The following is a 16,504-nucleotide window of genomic DNA, read 5'->3' as shown; positions in this document are numbered from 1 at the left end:
CTGGACTGCCAGGGAAGTCCCTCTTTCTCTTTCTTCCCCCAGCTTCCCTTCCTTCCTTCCTTTCTTTCCAGTTCATACTTATTTTCCCTCAGAATAAGAGACTATTACTCTATGTTCAGAACTTGTAGACTTCACACTAGATTCAGGTTATCGTATATTTTATTACATGGACAATATAAAGCTTTTATTCTACAAAACCACTTTAAAATCATACATGTGTGATGAGAACTATTTATCATTTCTTCTAAAAACTTTAGATGTATTTTCGGATTTCCTCTTCATAAATGTAAACAGTATGATAGGCAGTAAAACCCCCGTGTTATCGACGAGGAAGCAGAGCCCTGGCGAGGCTGAGTTGCAATAGGGTGTTGAGAGCATCTGCTCTGGGGGTCAGACTGGTGGCTGGTGAAACAGCGCACGAGCTTGACCTTGAATCCTGCCTCCACCATGTACCAGCTGTGTGATCTTGGCCTATTACTTAACACTTTTAAACCTCAGTTTCTCCATCTGTGAAATGTGGATAGCAATGAGACCAATCTCACAGAGTACTCATGAGTATTAAACGAACCTGTCTATGTTTAGTACCTGACAGGTAGTAAGTGCTCAACAAAGGTAAGTACTATTACTACTGCTGCTACGCTTAATAGTACAGTATCATTGGGCCAGATCAGACCTTTTGTACTTTCCTGAGTGATGGTTTTGGAAGAAATTGACTTGGTTTTCTGAAACTCTTCAAGACATCTGGGAAACTTGTGACTTCTCCTTTTCTGTCGGGTGATGACACTTGAGGAGTTTCATTCCATTTTGGAAAGAGCCCACGGTCATATCAGAAAGTCTCTGGACAGTCATTCATATAACGATTAGCAATTTTCGAAGGACTTTGACACGCATTAGTTCTCATTTGATTCTCAAATGACCCCATGTAACAAGCCTAGTTAATTTAACACTGGACTTGAGGAAATGGATGTCAGAGCCCTGAGACGGAGTTTCGGAATTGGTCAGTGTGGTGTTTGAACTCCTGTCTTCTGGCTTCCAGTTCTGCTGTTTCCATTAGGCTGTGATTTTAACTCCTTTTTAATCATGTTGCTATTTCAGAATCTGGTGAAAGCTAAGAAAACACAAGTTGACATTACTCCCAATTTTCATGCAATATCTGAAGTTCACAGACCCCCTGAAGGTCATCAGTGAACCTCTTAGGAGCCCACAGAGCCAGACTGAGATTCTCTGCTGTCAGTGTTGCCACTGATCTCTGAAAGCGATTCAGGGTTGAAATCAGAAATTCAGGCTTTGTGGGGATCACTTCCTCACATCGCTGAGAGAGGAAGCCCCGAGACCCCTGGCCCTTGCTGGATGGAGAGCTCCTGGGGCCAGGACCTTGGACCTCTCCCGTTTACTGCCATGTGCCCCCATCCACCCAGGGTCCGACACACAACAGATAGGCGACAGATGTAGTGAATGGCGAGCGAATGAATTTTAAATCTTTGTTTTTCATTCTCCTCAGCGAGTCCCATCTTAACTTTGCAATTGCCCTGCCTTTTAGCCACAGCCCAGGGAGGCAGTTCAAGAAGACGGGCCAGCTCTGGAGCCTGCTTGAGAAGCTTTCAGGGAAGGTGAGTAGAGGGGCATAGACAAGCTCCCAGACCGGCAGGAGAGAGCTCTGGAAAGCTCAGCTCACCTGAGTCTTTCCCCTCGCATCTCGTGAGTATAAACGATGAGGCCGCAGGTCTCCGGTTCCCCCAACTCTGTCTGTTACCACTTCCTGTCTTAAACCTGAGGCCTTTCCTGCACGGCTGGGGAGACGAATGTTGGGGCCAAGGCCTTTTTTCTTGCTGTGTTGACTGCTTTTTGAGAAAACAGAAGATCCGAATCTCCAGGTCCTGCCCAAAGCCTTTCTGTGTGTAAACTGGCCCTGTCGGATCAAAGTCCTGACTTTATAAAAAGCGGGGAGGCAAAACTTCCTTATAGCAATATCCTTCAGAGATGAGAGGAATCGCTCAGCCCTGGTGGCAGGCGGCCTGGGATTAGAGTTCACCGGCCCGCCGCCCTGCCTGCCCTCAGGGACTCCAGCGGAGCTTGGGCTGCGGAGCCACCGCTCAGGGGCACACGGAGCCAGGGGAAGACGCCGGTGTGCCCCCTGCTCCATCCCTCCCTGTCCTGCTGACTTAGCTTATTGTGATTCCAGTCCTGTGAGGCCGTAAGTCAGAGCAGACCCAGGACTGCAAGTGTCACAACTGGCCCCATAGAGACAGTGAAGGCACTGCTCTTCGGAGGAAGGCATCCGTCGTCTTGGGCTGCCATTAACAATAAACCACAGACCGGGAAGCGTATGAAACAGAATAAACAGAAATTTATTTCTCACAGTTCTGGAGGCTGGAAGTCTGAGATCAGGCATGGTTGGATTCTGGGGAGGGCCTTCCTCTAGCTGGCAGACTGTTGAAGTCTCACTGGGTCCTCACAAGGTGGAAAGAGGGTGAGGGATCTGTCTGGGGTTCCTTTTATTATTTTTTTATTTTTTAATTTTTTTATTTTTTTGCGGTATGCGGGCCTCTCACTGCTGTGGCCTCTCCCGTTGCGGAGCACAGGCTCCGGACGCGCAGGCTCAGCGGCCATGGCTCACGGGCCCAGCCACTCCGCGGCATGTGGGATCTTCCCGGACCGGGGCACGAACCCGTGTCCCCTGCATCGGCAGGCGGATTCTCAACCACTGCGCCACCAGGGAAGCCCTGGGGTTCCTTTTAGAAGGGCATGAATCCCACTCAAAAGGGCTTCACCCTCATGACCTAATCACCTCCCCAGAGTCTCTCCTCCTAATACTATGACATTGGAGATTGGATTTCAACATGTGAATTTTGGGGAACACAAACATTCAGTCCATCACAGAAGGGAAAAACAATGCTCTCCACCCTGCAGGGACGCTCAGAGCCACTTTCTGGACTTGAGGATAGAGTAGAAGAAAATACAACAGAATTCTTGCAGAAAATAAAACCTGGGAACAAAATTCCTTTATATAGCCATTAAAAAAAGCTTTCGGGCTTCCCTGGTGGCGCAGTGGTTGAGAGTCCGCCTGCCGATGCAGGAGACACGGGTTCGTGCCCTGGTCCGGGAAGATCCCACATGCCGCGGAGCAACTACGCCCATGAGCCGTGAGCCGTGGCCGCTGGGCCTGCGCGTCCGGAGCCTGTGCTCCGCAATGGGAGAGGCCACAGCAGAGAGAGGCCCGCGTACCGCAAAAAAAAAAAAAAAAAAAAGCTTTGCAAAAATGAGTCAATCTGTGTTTTAGATGGGCGCTCAGACCAGTGTTTTTGCTAACAAAACCTTGTCGCCTTAGCTGCCAAGGGACCATATTTTACTTAGAACATCAAGACTGATAACAAAGTAAAAGTTCCTATTTGTATAGTTCTTCATGTACCTTATCTTTTCTCCCCGGCCTGGTGGGACAGTATCGGTCACTGTCCCTGCTCTGCGGGTGAAGGGTCAGGCACAGAGAGTTGAGGAGCTTGCTGGGGCCCAAGGCCCGGTGAGGGGCAGGCCAAGATCTCAACATCCCATTCTTGGCCTGGAGGCTTTTCAGAGGGGTCCCCAGGTCTCATTATTGGGACTGACCGTGCCCTGCTTGAATGAGGCCAGCTGTGGTCACAGGCAAGCCTGCCCTGGGCAGCTCCCACCTCCCTGGTTTCCAGTAGAATAGCCTGGGCCTGGCTGCTGGAGGCGGGGAGAAGTGGGGCCCCATGGGGACAAGTGATAAGACCACACCTCACCAGAGGAAGTGACTTGGCTAAGGTCACATGGAGAGTAAGGGACGGAGTCACGACTGGAGCCCAGACCTGAGTCCAGCATCGCTTCTCTGAGCCTCATGTATCATCCTGCCCGAGGTCTGCCCTCCAGCTCAGAGTTAAGGGACGCATCGTCCCGCTGGCTCCGTGTTTATCCCAAATGCACGTGGGAAATCCTACTCCCCTAAATCTCTACTTCCAGTGTGAGATGGGCTATGCGTGAAGTAGCAGCTCCCACCGGTGCAGTGGGGCAAGTGGGCACTTTGGGGTGAGACAGTCTTAGGTTTCTGCCACTGGTGGCTGTGCAGCCCCAGCAGTTACATCACATGGAAACGACAATTACATGGTGAATGGGTGTGGGGTTTAGCCATCACAGTTTCCTTAACTCTAACATGGGTGCAGAGCTGTTGTGAGGGTTTGAGGATGTTCCACCTCAGGCATGTGGCCCGTCAGCGCTGGCCCCTGTTATTGCTTCCTGCCATGTCTTGGTCTTGGGTTAGGCAAGCCAGGAGAAAGGGCAGCAGGCACCGTGTTCAGCCTTCTGCAGAAGAGGAACCCCGCTCACGCCATTAATTATACACTTCCCACCCGGCTGTGGGGGCCCCAGAGAAACTGTGAATTGGAGTTTTTTAAAGATGTCGCAGCCTCTTAAAATCATAGAGTCAGTGGACCTGGTGTCTGACTCTACATGAATTTAATATCTTGAAACGCTTGTCAGGGCCTGACGTGATTTGCATTGGGGTTCCTCTTTCTAGGATTCTGAGATCAGTGTCAATGAACTCAACTCTGAATGAGGTGTTTTCCAAACGTAAGTTCTTCCTTGGGGCTTTTCAGAAAGTCTGGGAGCCTAAGACAGATGCTGGGGCTGGGGTGGGGTGAGGATGGGTGCAGGCACTGGGCCAGGGGCACTGCAGATGGGGACAAGGGGCCTTTGGCCTCTGACCCGGGGCCCTGATTCCCTCTGGGCTGACAGAGCATCCAGCAGGTGGGAGAGGCTGGAGCGGAGGGGTGCTTGGCAGGATGGAGGCGGGGCTGGGGCTGGGGCCAGCCGGCCCTGCAAGAAAGAGTCCTGAGTCTTGGGAGGAAAGAAGTCGGGCTGAGAGTAAGTGAAATTTCCCCCCCAAATTAATAACTTTGATACTGTGGGAAACTGCACAGCTTGAAGATCTTGTTCTGTAGTGCGTCCCTGGGGAAAGCGTGTGGAGGGGAGGATTCTGACTGTCCTAGATAGTGACAGATCTCCGCCTTTAGACTTTAGCAAGCCCCGGGGGCTGTCAGAGGATCAAGCTGCACCCAGGAGGAGGAAAGCCTTGCTCCTTCCCTCTGAACCGCAGCCCCATGTAAGCTGGCACGGAACCGGCTCCTGGTTGGGCCCAGGGATGGGCCAGGTTCAGGCTTCCTCCTGGCTCAGTGATGGGCATGTTCTCCCATGGCAGCAGGACAGGGGGTGAGCATGCAGGATGCGGGGGCGAGGCCGGTGTGAGCGGCTCCCCAGGGCTCAGAGACACCCCGCCCTGCTCCAGCTCTCCCTCCTGCCTTGCAGAGAAAGAGCCCAGGGTAGAGGAGAGGATTTGCAGGGTCTTTGGCTCCTTCCTGCCTCGGCTCTCAGGTGTGGGCAAGGTGAGTAGGGAACCAGGGATGGCTGTACCTCCCAGGAGATACCTGAAATTTAGCAGAAAGGATAACAGCTGCCGTTTGAGAGGCTGTGCGTCATGGTTGAAAGCTTGGGCTATGGAGACGGGTGGCCTGCGTTTAAATCCCGGCTCTGCCTGGGTCGTGTGATCTTGAGCAAATTATTTAATCTCTCTGGGCTTCAGTTTCCTTACCTATAAAATAGGGATGAAAGTATCTCCCACATGGGGTTAGAAGTACAGTGCTTAGAACAATAATACCTAGCCAATAAAAAGTTAGCTGGTTTATTAAGAACTTGCCATATACCAAGCACTGTGCTTAGAAGTTCACTTAGGTTATCTCATTTTATCCCCAATTAGCTTTGGGGGCAAGTACTGTTCTTTTTTTTTTTTTTTTTTTTTTTTTTTGCGTTACGCGGGCCTCTCACCGCTGTGGCCTCTCCCGTTGCAGAGCACAGGCTCCGGACGCGCAGGCTCAGCGGCCATGGCTCACGGGCCCAGCCGCTCTGCGGCACGCGGGATCCTCCCAGACCGGGGCACGAACCCGTGTCCCCTGCATCGTCAGGCGGACTCTCAAGCACTGCGCCACCAGGGAAGCCCGGCAAGTACTGTTCTTACTGATGGAGAAAGAAACCAAAGCTCAGAGATTTTAGTTTGCTGAAGTCCCGGTGGCTTGTGAGTAGCAAAGCGGAGGTTCAGACACCGAACCCCGATGTCAGTGCCCACCTGTACCACCCACAGGGGGCCCTGCCCAGGAGCCCGCCGCCATGCTCTCTTCTTTTTGTGGCGCTCACATTTGGTTCCGTACTCTGGCTGGCGTCCTTGGTGGCTTCCCGCCAGGCAGATTATTTCCGCTGCCTTCAAATGATCCCGATTCCCTCCCCTCTTTTCTATTTAAATATTTAGGAACAGACATCAAATTCGATGGATTCAACATCAGCACTTGCAGGGAGATGATCAGCCTGATGGATGTATCCTTTAAATGTCACATTATTTTTACTCTGATCCTGATTTTCATGACTCCTCCACCTTTCCCGGTGAGACGGAGGCAAGGGAAAGAGGGAGAAGGGAACCAGCATTTTCTGAGCATATGGCAGGTACTTGCTTGAGCTGTAAAGGAAAACGTCATCTCATTTTTGCTCCTCAGTAAGCGCGAGATGATCTGTTTTACAGGTGAAGAAACTGAGGTGTGCCCTGTTGAAGTGACTTGTTTAAAATCCTTTAATTCAAAGACCGCAACTATGTGGCATTTGTGACCCGCCTCCTGTTCATCCCAGTATTCCTCCCACGAGGCTCCTCCCACGAGGCTCCTCCCATGAGGCTCCTCCCACAATGCTCCTCCCTCCTCCCTCTCCCTGGCTCTTTCTATCCCCATCTTTGTCTCCCCCTGTTGACACGGCCACCGCCAGTAGTTGAGAAATATCACACAGGATAAAACCTGTTTGTCACTCTGACCCAGTTTAACCCTCGCTGTGTACTGAAGAATGAGTAAGAGACTTGGGGAGGAATGGGGAAGGTTAGGACATCCTAGGCGGAAGGAACAGCTTAACTGAAGCGCAGGGTGGGGAAGAGTGGAACATCACTTACTTGAAACTTGGCCTCAGGTGGGTCCAGGTTACCGTTCTCCATGGTGCTGCTGGTGAAGGTGATTTCTCTGAAAACTGGAGCCTGGGAGGGCGCTCCGCAGTTCCGAGGGCTTCATCCCTGATGGGATCTGACGACCTTTGGGGCGGAAGGAATGAACTGTCCTTACACGGTCGTCATGCAGAGGGGTCCTGGTAAGCCAGCACGCGTGTGCTGACCTCTGCCGGGGGTGTCAGCCACAGAGAGCGGGTGCTACCCCTGTGGTCCCAGAGCTTCAGATGCTGGGACTCTCCAGCCCAGTGTCCTTCTATGAGCTCTGCATGGTCCACGGTTTAATTCGTGAGCCACAAAGAACTGTTAAGCGCCGATTCATTTTTCTACAGAAAGTTCCTTGATTTCTGAATCATTCTTCTCAAACTTGCCCATAGACTTTAACTTAGATTTGAGGGTGACCTTGTAGGCAGTCACTCACTCATTGTTCCCAGTGGTATTTGCATTTTCATGGCTCCAGGAGGACTGTGACTCAGTCATTCTTCAGGAGGGTCTGTTCCATGGTTTGGATGCTTTGGGGCAGTGGTTCTGAACCAGGATATGCAGCAGAGCCGCCCATGGAGACTTGTGTAAATATAACAGCTTTACTGAGATATAATTCACATACTATTCAATGTACCGATTTATAGGGTACAGTTCAATGGTTTTTAGTATAGTCACAGAGTTGTATAAACATCACCACCCATTTTAGAGCATTTTTGTCACCCCCAAAAGAGACCCTGCACCCATATTAGCAGTCACTCACCTTTTCCTCTCAAAAACCTGGAACCCTCTGCCCTACAACAACTTTGTCTTTATAGATTTGCCTGTTCTGGATATTTTCATGTAAATGGAATCATATAACATGGGTCCACTATAGCATGTATCAGCACTTAAAAACCACGGGGTTTTAACAATCCAGTTGCCTGAGTCTCACTCCTGGAGATACTGATTCATTAAGTCTGGATGGCGCCCGGGAGTCCGTAGGCAATTCCATCTGGGATTGAGGATACACTGGTGCTCTGGGACAAGGGCTTTGGAACAGACAGGAGTCCAAGTTCTGGCTCCACTACAGTTATTGAATGCCCTGAACCTCAGTTTCTTCTCCTGGAAAATGGAATAACAATATGTAGCTTGTGAGGATGAAATGAGATACAAGTATACATGGGACTAGCTAGACCAGAGTGTTAGCCCTCTCTGTAGACTACTCTTCTCAGGTATGTTCGTTGAAGTATTAGGATTTGAAGGCTGTGGTGCATCCAACACTCAGTGTGGATCGTGGAAATAAGGACACAGACTTTCTTAAAGGGTGAGGTTTATACTCTTGGGTATAAACATGACTTTTTGTTTAGCTAGTTGAAGGAGGTGGGAATGATGTTCTGTTTCAGAATTTTAACATCTGAGCTGTAACACACTGGTGTCTATTGATTAGTTGGGATGGCTGAGAAAAGGGTAGAGTTTCAAAGAGACTGTACTTCATGAGGGTAGGGACAGTTCAAAGCCAGCCCCCCAGGTCGAGCCCAGTGCTTAATCAATATTGCTGGACACAGAGAATTGCACACACCCCTTGGCCTGTTTGGGTTGAGCAATGGCCTATGATCCAGCTGTGCTCCTGGGACCATGTCCCAGGGTCCCAGGAATCAGTGTTGAGAAGTTCAGAGCCCCTTCAGGACACCAGACAAACACGTGTAGACCATGTGGCAGAGAATCCCAATCCCGTGCTTCTGAGGACTCTTCTGAAACATTTTTTAAAAAAAATATTTATTTATTTGGCTGCACCGGGTCTTAGTTGTGGCATGCAGGATCTTCGTTGCCGTGTGTGGGATCTTCCTTGCGGCATGCAGGATCTTTAGTTATGGCATGCGGGATCTTTAGTTGCGGCATGTGAACTCTTAGTTGCGGCATGTGGGATCTAGTTCCCTGACCAGGGATTGAACCCAGGCTCGCTGTATTGGGAGCACCGAGTCTTAGCCACTGGACCACCAGGGAAGTCCCTCTGCTAACATTTTGTCATCAACTATCAATGGCAGACATTTAAATCTGGAAGGGAATTTACAACAGACTATACAGCTCAACCCCTCAGTGACCCAGGATGAGGTCACTGAGGGTGCTGGATGCTAATGAATGGAGGGCATTAGGCTCCTGACTTGCCCTTTGCTCCTAGCTCTGTACCTGACCTCAAAGGAGGGCCTTGGTGAGTGTTTGACTCTTTAATCTTTATTTGAATTTGTCTCCCACCAACCTTTCCCACCGTGACCCCCAGGGCCCTGCTTACTACAGACACGGATGTTCACTGAGGTTTTAAGACACTCACTGTGCAAGGTCACAAGAGAACAAAATCCAAAGAGCATGTGGAATCTGGGCTTGATCATGTTGGCCTTTAACCTGCTTAGAGCAATGGGACGGGCACCTTGGGGCTGGTGGAATTCAAGATGCTCTGGTTGAAGATTCAGAAGTATCCAGTAACCCTCTCTCCCTGTTGTGCATACTCTGGGCTCTTGTCACTGTCCTCTGTTCTGTTTCTAGACCCTTGCCTTCCGTGACACCCATTCCTGATCTATTTGCTGCCCTGGTCTGACCAGATCCTTCATCATGGTCAAAGGCAACACCAAACCTGGACATACTGTTCAGGAAGGACTAAGGAGGCAATGAGACATTGCCAGTGCTGTCAACGGAAGTGATGTCAACATGCCAGTGCTGTCACAGGAAGTTCCCCTGTTCACAGGGCAAAAGGACTAGCACCGGCCCTCAGCCCAAGCTCTTAATTTTGTTCTGGAAACTTCTTGGGAGGAATCAGTGAAGCCTTCTCTGAGGGTGTCCCTGGCCTTCTGAGGAAGTGGTGGGGTGGAGGGAGATGGTTCTGCAGGGGCCACAAAAAGCTGTTTTCTACCTGGAAATTTTCTCCTGCTCTATGAGATCTATCGGAAAACTGTTTATAACCACTCGGGGACCATTGATGCCGACGAGATGAGGACAGCCCTCAAGAAGGCAGGTGAGGGGCTTCTCTGGTGGCGCAGTGGTTGAGAGTCCGCCTGCCGATGCAGGGGACACGGGTTCGTGCCCCGGTCCGGGAAGATCCCACATGCCGCGGAGCGGCTGGGCCCGTGAGCCGTGGTCGCTGAGCCTGCGCGTCTGGAGCCTGTGCTCTGCAGCGGGAGAGGCCCGCATACCACAAAAAATAAAAAAAAAGGAAAGAAAGAAAGATGAGAACAGCAAACCAAAAAACAAATCCACTAATGATAACAAGCGCTGAAAACTATACTAAAAACAAAAACAAAAAACCAGACAGACAGAACCCTGGGACAAATGGTAAAAGCAAAGCTATACAGACAAAATCACACACAGAAGCATATGCACACACACTCACAAAAAGAAAAAAAGGGAAAAAAATATATACCGTGCTCCCAAAGTCCACCTCCTCAATCTGGGATGATTCGTTGTCTATTCAGGTATTCCACAGATGCAGGTACATCAAGTTGACTGTGGAGATTTAATCCGCTGCTCTCGAGGCTGCTGGGAGAGATTTCGCTTTCTCTTCTTTGTTCGCACAGCTCCCTGGGTTCAGCTTTGGATTTGGCTCCGCCTCTGCGTGTAGGTCGCCTGAGGGCCCAGGTGGTGTTAATCTGATGCTCACTAGCCAGGTACAAGTCCCTGACCCACCCCATTGTTTAAAAATAAAGTACTACAAAGCAGTTCTCCTTTACATTCCGAATATAGCATGGCTGCCTAAATTGAAAGACTGTGTTATAATCAGCTGGCAACAGGTAGTTTTATTTTTCAGGCCTACAAGCTACTTCAGGGAATAGTCTGGTAAGCAAAAAAACCAAACCATATAAAAAAACCCCCAAAACAGTTTAGCTACAAAATGGATTTGCTTTGGGGCTCCCAGTCCCAGGGAAGTGTCCTGGGGACTTCTTACCAGTACAGCCTGTGAGGCCCGCTAAGGATCTTAACACTGCATAGCTTTCCTGTTAAACACCTGAGAGTTTGCTGTATACTCCTTTCTGCCCGCTGAATTAAGGCAGCAGAGGTGCTGCTTTTTGGTGTGGCCTCTTCGTCGCCCCTCTATGTGGCTGCGCCCCTGATGGATGGTGGCTTCTCAGCGTGGATTCCGCAGGGAGGCTCCTGCGCTTCACCGGCCGAGCCCCCGCACCCCACGTTATCGCGTTAACGTGTTTCACGTCTTCCCTGTTCCTGTGCACGGTCTGTAAATGCAGAGTGTTCCGAATTCCCCCAAAGCCTAGAACAGCGCCTGGCACAGAGTAGGCGCTCAGTGAATGAAACCCATGTCCTTTCCTTTGCACATAAGGAGGTTCTGTAGCGCTTGGGCCCCACTTTGTTTTCCCAGTGGAGAGGATGGGTTTGCATTGGTCCCTCACAGCAATTTCCGGCAGCCCCAGAGGGCAACTGCTGATGTTTGGATGTGTTATAGCCAGCCTCCGTGCCTGGGTGAAGGGCTGGAAGGGGGGAGGGATGGCGAGAAGAAGAAGATGTGTCCCCTGCAGGGTCCCCTGCTGAGCTGCTCCCTCCCCAGGCCCCTTCCCACCCCGTGGCAGGGGTAGAGGGACCTCTTGCCTCCCGTGTCGGCGGGTCTTTGGTTTGTGCAGAGAATCTGCGGAGGCTCTCGGGTTCCCCACTTTCTGGCAGGAGAGTGAAGCAGCTCAGCAGGAGGCTTGGGGCAGCTGTGGGGGTCAGGGTGGTCCTCCTTCCCTCGGTGCCTCTCCGTCCTCCCTCGCCTGCAGGGCCCCGTCCCTTCTCTTAAAGGCCGAGCTTGTTTCCTCATTAGTAAACGTGAGGACACACACGCCAGCCACCATGCCGTCGTCCCCAGACTCAACCGAGGCCTCCGGGAGCATGGAACCCGACACTGCGGCGGGAGGTGGTCAGGGTGTGTCGACGATTCTGGGTAATTGCACGCCAGCAAGTCCACCTCTAGCAAGTCCCCTTGCCCGTGAGAGCTGCGAGTCACGCAGTATTAGCTTTCTGCTCACGTCACCGGCCCAAGCAGGGCTTTCGGTAATTATGCACAGTCGCAGAAGCAGCGTTGACCAGGGCTGGGAGAAGCTGGTGGCCCTGCCACACGCAGCAGGGGGCTCTTCCCGCCGAGGTCCCGACCGCATTCTGTGCGTCCTGCCCGGGGCGCAGCTGGCGGAGGCCCCCCCCCCGCCCCGCCCTGCTCGGGGCTCCCCTCCGTTCCTCACCGCCTCCCTAAAGCCAGCAGCTCCTCCGGGCTGGGGCAGCGGGGCACAGAACAAAGTCCTGCATCAGCTGTTCTCGCTCTGACACCTAGGCTGACTTCTCGCCTCTCACTCCAAGCCTCACGCTGTGCAGCCTCTCAGATGCCCAGCATCTTTTCACCTTTAGATGTTCCAGTTTTCCACAAGCCCTGATCCTGTCATTGCTTCCGCTGTGGCCCCAGGACACGGCCAAACCCCATCTCCCCAGCCCACGCTTCTCTGCTCTTCTTCCATGGGGGATCCCATCCCCCAGGTCGACATCTCCCTTCATACATGAACCTTTCCCTTTTTTTTTTTTTTTTTTAACCCTTCCCTTTGATTGATGGGCTGGGTTGACCTCGAAAGTTCATGTAATTGGACAGTGGACAACCAAGACACCTTGCCCCCAACCTCTCTCTGCACTTCAGAACAGACAGTGTCAGGAAGGACCTAGTGCGGGGACACCTACCTGCCACCGTTGCTGTGCTCCGCAGCTCCATGTTATAGATAGGGTGACGTGGAGCCCATCTGTGTGATACAGACAAGGATGGAGGGAAGCATCCTGAATCCCACCTGCCTTCAATCCTATCTGGTGCGTACCTGTCATATCTGAGCTGCAGTCTTTGGGAAGGAGAGCAGTGGTCACTTCCTAGTGGCAGCTGTGTGGAGAAGGAGGGCCCATCAGCGGGGGAAAGGGTGATGATTTGGAGTTTGCAAGCTGTAAATACACATGTTGACTCCTTACAATTTTGGAAGGCCTGTGTTTGCTTCACCCGTTGATTAAACATAGGGCTTTATGAGGGATGGAAACGAGGCAGGGGATATGGTCCCAGCCACTGAGTGATGAAGGTCTTGTAAAGGCTGATGGCGCTTCTCCCAGCTCCCTGCCGTGCCCTGGAGCAGAGCCAGGGGTGCAGGCACGTGGAGACCCAGCAATTTACTGCCGTCTGCCGAAACTTGCTTTTGCTTTTTAAATATTTGTTGTATTTACATTCTTACGTTTTAAAATGTATTTCTATTAAAATGATTGTATGTATTGTTATTTATTTATTGTTATACATTTATGTTTATGTACACATTTACATATTTATACATTATCGATATATAATAATATATAAAATCAATATATATCAATAACATATAAATAAAAGGACTGTATACTGAAGTCCCATGTATTATCCATTACAGTGAATGATTTTTAATATTTTACCATATCTGTTTTATCATTTTTGCTGAAGAAGTTTTTGTGAAAGTAAATTGCAGATATCATGACATTTTACCCTATATTGTGCAGCTCCAGCAAAGGACATTTTATCACACAGCCACAAAACGATTATCCAACTTAACAAAATTAGCAATAATTCTTTAATCACATCTAATAACCAGTCTATATTCAAATCTCCTTGATTGACTTAAAAATATACTTTTACGGTTGGTTTATTTGAGTGAGGATTCAACCAGGGTCTTCATTTTTCCGGTTTTAATCTACAGCCATCTTCCATTTTTGGGGGGTATTGAATGATTGATGCATAATTGCAGCTTTAAGAAAGAACATTGGTGATATGAATCTGCTCTATCTGCTTCTCAGTCTAATTAAATCTCACGCAGAGTGCCCCTCCCCTCCGGTTTCCTCCCTCTCCCCGGGACCAGGCAGGATGATCTATAGGGACTGAAATCTGGGAAAAGGGCGTCTAGTTTTCCCTCCACTGCGGTTTCCATCCAAGCCCGCCCGTCCCGTCGTTGCCGGTGGCATTGCCTACCCTACCGGTGGCCCGTTGGCTCCAGAACCATCTGAGCTGGAGCCTCCCCTTCTGGGCCACACCTGGTTTTTGTTCAGGTCACCTTGTTCTCTGACCCTGAGGTTCATGGCTCCTTTCAGCCAGTGGGCCCGGGGAAGCACTCATCCTCACCCCGAGGGCACCAGGCCCCCGGGGAGGCCTGCAGACCAGCCATCTGCCTCTGAGTATTCACAGAGGGGACCGGCTCAGTTAGTAAAAACACAGGAAAGCACGTGGGAATTGTCTGGGATTTAGAAGGTATTGTGGTTCTGTGCATGGTGTAAGCCTTCAATTGTGGCTTGTTGAATTGGATTGAATTCAGCAAGGAAGAGAAGATTAGGAGATGAGAGACATTATCTGGTGATGAAATTCAAGCCCAAATGGTCTGTAGTCACAGTTATTCTACTTATGATCTGGGAGGGATTGGCAGGGAGCCCGTTCCAGAACCTCACAGACACTCATGTGTGGGTTTGCACAGTGGGCTTACCCAGCGGGCATGAGGGGCTTCTGTTTGGCCCCTAGGCCACTCCTGGAGACCTGGAGTGGAATCCCCTCAGCCTCCTGAGGGCAGTGGGGTGGGTTCTCGGGGCGTGGAGCCGTGCTCTTCAAGTCTGCTCAGTAATCCGATCGGTAAACGTCTTAAGCACCAACTGCAAGCCAGGCTCAGTGCTCGCCCTGGGAGTTGTAGGGGCGGTGAGGTGGGATGGTGGGTGGTGCAAGGATGAATAACAGAGGTCTCTGCCTCCCAGAACCTTCCAGGCGAATGGGGGAGACAGACTCCTGCACAATTTGAAACAGTGTAACATCAGTGCTGGAAGAGAGGTACAGAAAAGACAGGCCACAGGAGAGACATTAATGCTGTCTCAGGAAAGGGAGCAGGTTTCCTGCAAGATGGGTAGGAACTGGGCAGCTGGGACTTCATTCAGTCATTTGGTAAATATTAATTATGCATCAGCTATATTCTAGGTATTGTGCAGGCACCAGTAAATGAGAGGGAAAGGTGTTGCAGATGGAGGGAACAGCATAGGAGAAGGGAAGAGAATAGGAAAAGACAGAGCCTGCTTGGAAAAGCCGGGGCTGTGACTTGGAGGCCGTCGCTGCATCCGCCCAGGACCTGCTGGACCAGGAAGCAGCCACCTTCCTTCCTTGCTTCTTCCTGTCCTCTGTGCCATGATCTTGCCTTGGGTGCTTTGTCTTTCTATATCAGAGGGAAAGAATTTCAGGCTATTCCCCGGAGAGGGCAGTATCCTTGGCCTCCTGAGGTTCAGGTTGCTGTGTAACATCCACGTCCTCCACTCCCTGGGCCGGAAGCACCCCCAGAGCTCTTTGGGCGGCTGAGAGCCACCTTCTGTGGCTGCTGCCCAGCACTGGGTCAAAGCACCTTGATGTGTAGCCAGCTGTAGCTTCTGCAGCTGTGTTCTCACCACCCAGGGTGAAGAAGAAAAGGCCAACGCCCAGAAAGCCCCCGGGAGAGGCCAGAAACATTCCCCTGGAGCTGAAAGCAATCCAGATGATTAGCGGGGGAAGTGCAGCTGGCCTCCCGCTTCTACCTGCATTCTAGAAATATTTGCTACTAATTAATTTCTGAATTACACAACAGTGCACTTCCTAATACACAGGGGAAGCACTAGCAGCTATAAAGGGGTCCTTAGGTATTTCACAAGTGATTCTAATAGATGCTCTCCCAGAAATGAGAGGGTCGGACGGGCTGGGGGAGGAGGAAGGAGAGAGAGAGAGGGAGAGTTTGGATCGATTGAGACAGAAGGAAAGCCTGGCTGGCAGGTCCTCCTGGTCTCAGAGGCTGGAGTCGTCCGGAGGAGCTCAGCTGTTTGGGGAACTCAGCAACCCTTCCAGGAGACATGCAGCCGTCTCTGGCCTCAGAAGGTAAGCTTCCTCCGGAACCCTGCCAACTGTACAAACACCAACCAACACGGAAACGTAAATAACAACACGCAGACATGGTGCAAACATAATTATAGCTGAACATTATGAGGAGAGAGACTCACTGGGGACAGCCATGTTTTCCTGTCTGTAAGTCCCATTTTGCATTGTGGTGATTAAAGCAGACTAATTTTTTTTCTCTCTCTCTTTTCTATTTTGTTTTTACTGCCACATAGAATTGTGTGTGTGTGTGTGTGTGTGTGTGTGTATTTATAGTAGATTGGATAGCACATTAAAACAAGTAAGCGGCTTTCATATCATGTTGGAATATGATTATCAAATGTTTATTAGGCTCATCTAACTTATGGAACTCCTACTGTGTGCAGGGAGGTATGCTGGCCAGTGGGCTACATGAATAAGGTAGGATCCCTCCTGTGGGTATGTCTCTATAGTCTGAGGAGAGAGACACGTGTAAAAACAAGTGGTTTCAGCATGTGGTGGAGACAGGGACAGGGAACCATGAGGGCACTAGCTGCACCTTGGAGTTCAGGCAAGTCTGTGGAACAGACGAGAGTGTGAACAAGGACTTTCCTCCGCTCTTACCTAGATCC

General features: G+C 50.6%; 1 protein-coding gene across 1 annotated transcript in view; it reads left to right on the top strand.

Annotated features, from left to right (window-relative positions):
- The window catches only part of CAPN8 (calpain 8), a 69,589-nt gene extending 57,288 nt beyond the window's left edge, over positions 1 to 12,301 (top strand). Inside the window, 8 exon segments of the mRNA XM_059053970.1 lie at positions 1,541 to 1,570; positions 1,572 to 1,610; positions 4,529 to 4,557; positions 4,559 to 4,581; positions 6,311 to 6,375; positions 9,412 to 9,480; positions 9,935 to 10,010; positions 12,027 to 12,301. Coding sequence (XP_058909953.1) covers positions 1,541 to 1,570; positions 1,572 to 1,610; positions 4,529 to 4,557; positions 4,559 to 4,581; positions 6,311 to 6,375; positions 9,412 to 9,480; positions 9,935 to 10,010; positions 12,027 to 12,301 — 606 coding nt within the window.
- Positions 12,302 to 16,504: the final 4,203 nt, after the last annotated feature.

This window comes from Kogia breviceps, chromosome 1 (genome assembly GCF_026419965.1).
Source record: "Kogia breviceps isolate mKogBre1 chromosome 1, mKogBre1 haplotype 1, whole genome shotgun sequence".
In the NCBI taxonomy this organism is placed as follows: Eukaryota; Metazoa; Chordata; class Mammalia; order Artiodactyla; family Physeteridae; genus Kogia; species Kogia breviceps.
This window is presented reverse-complemented; position numbering and strand designations above follow the sequence as displayed.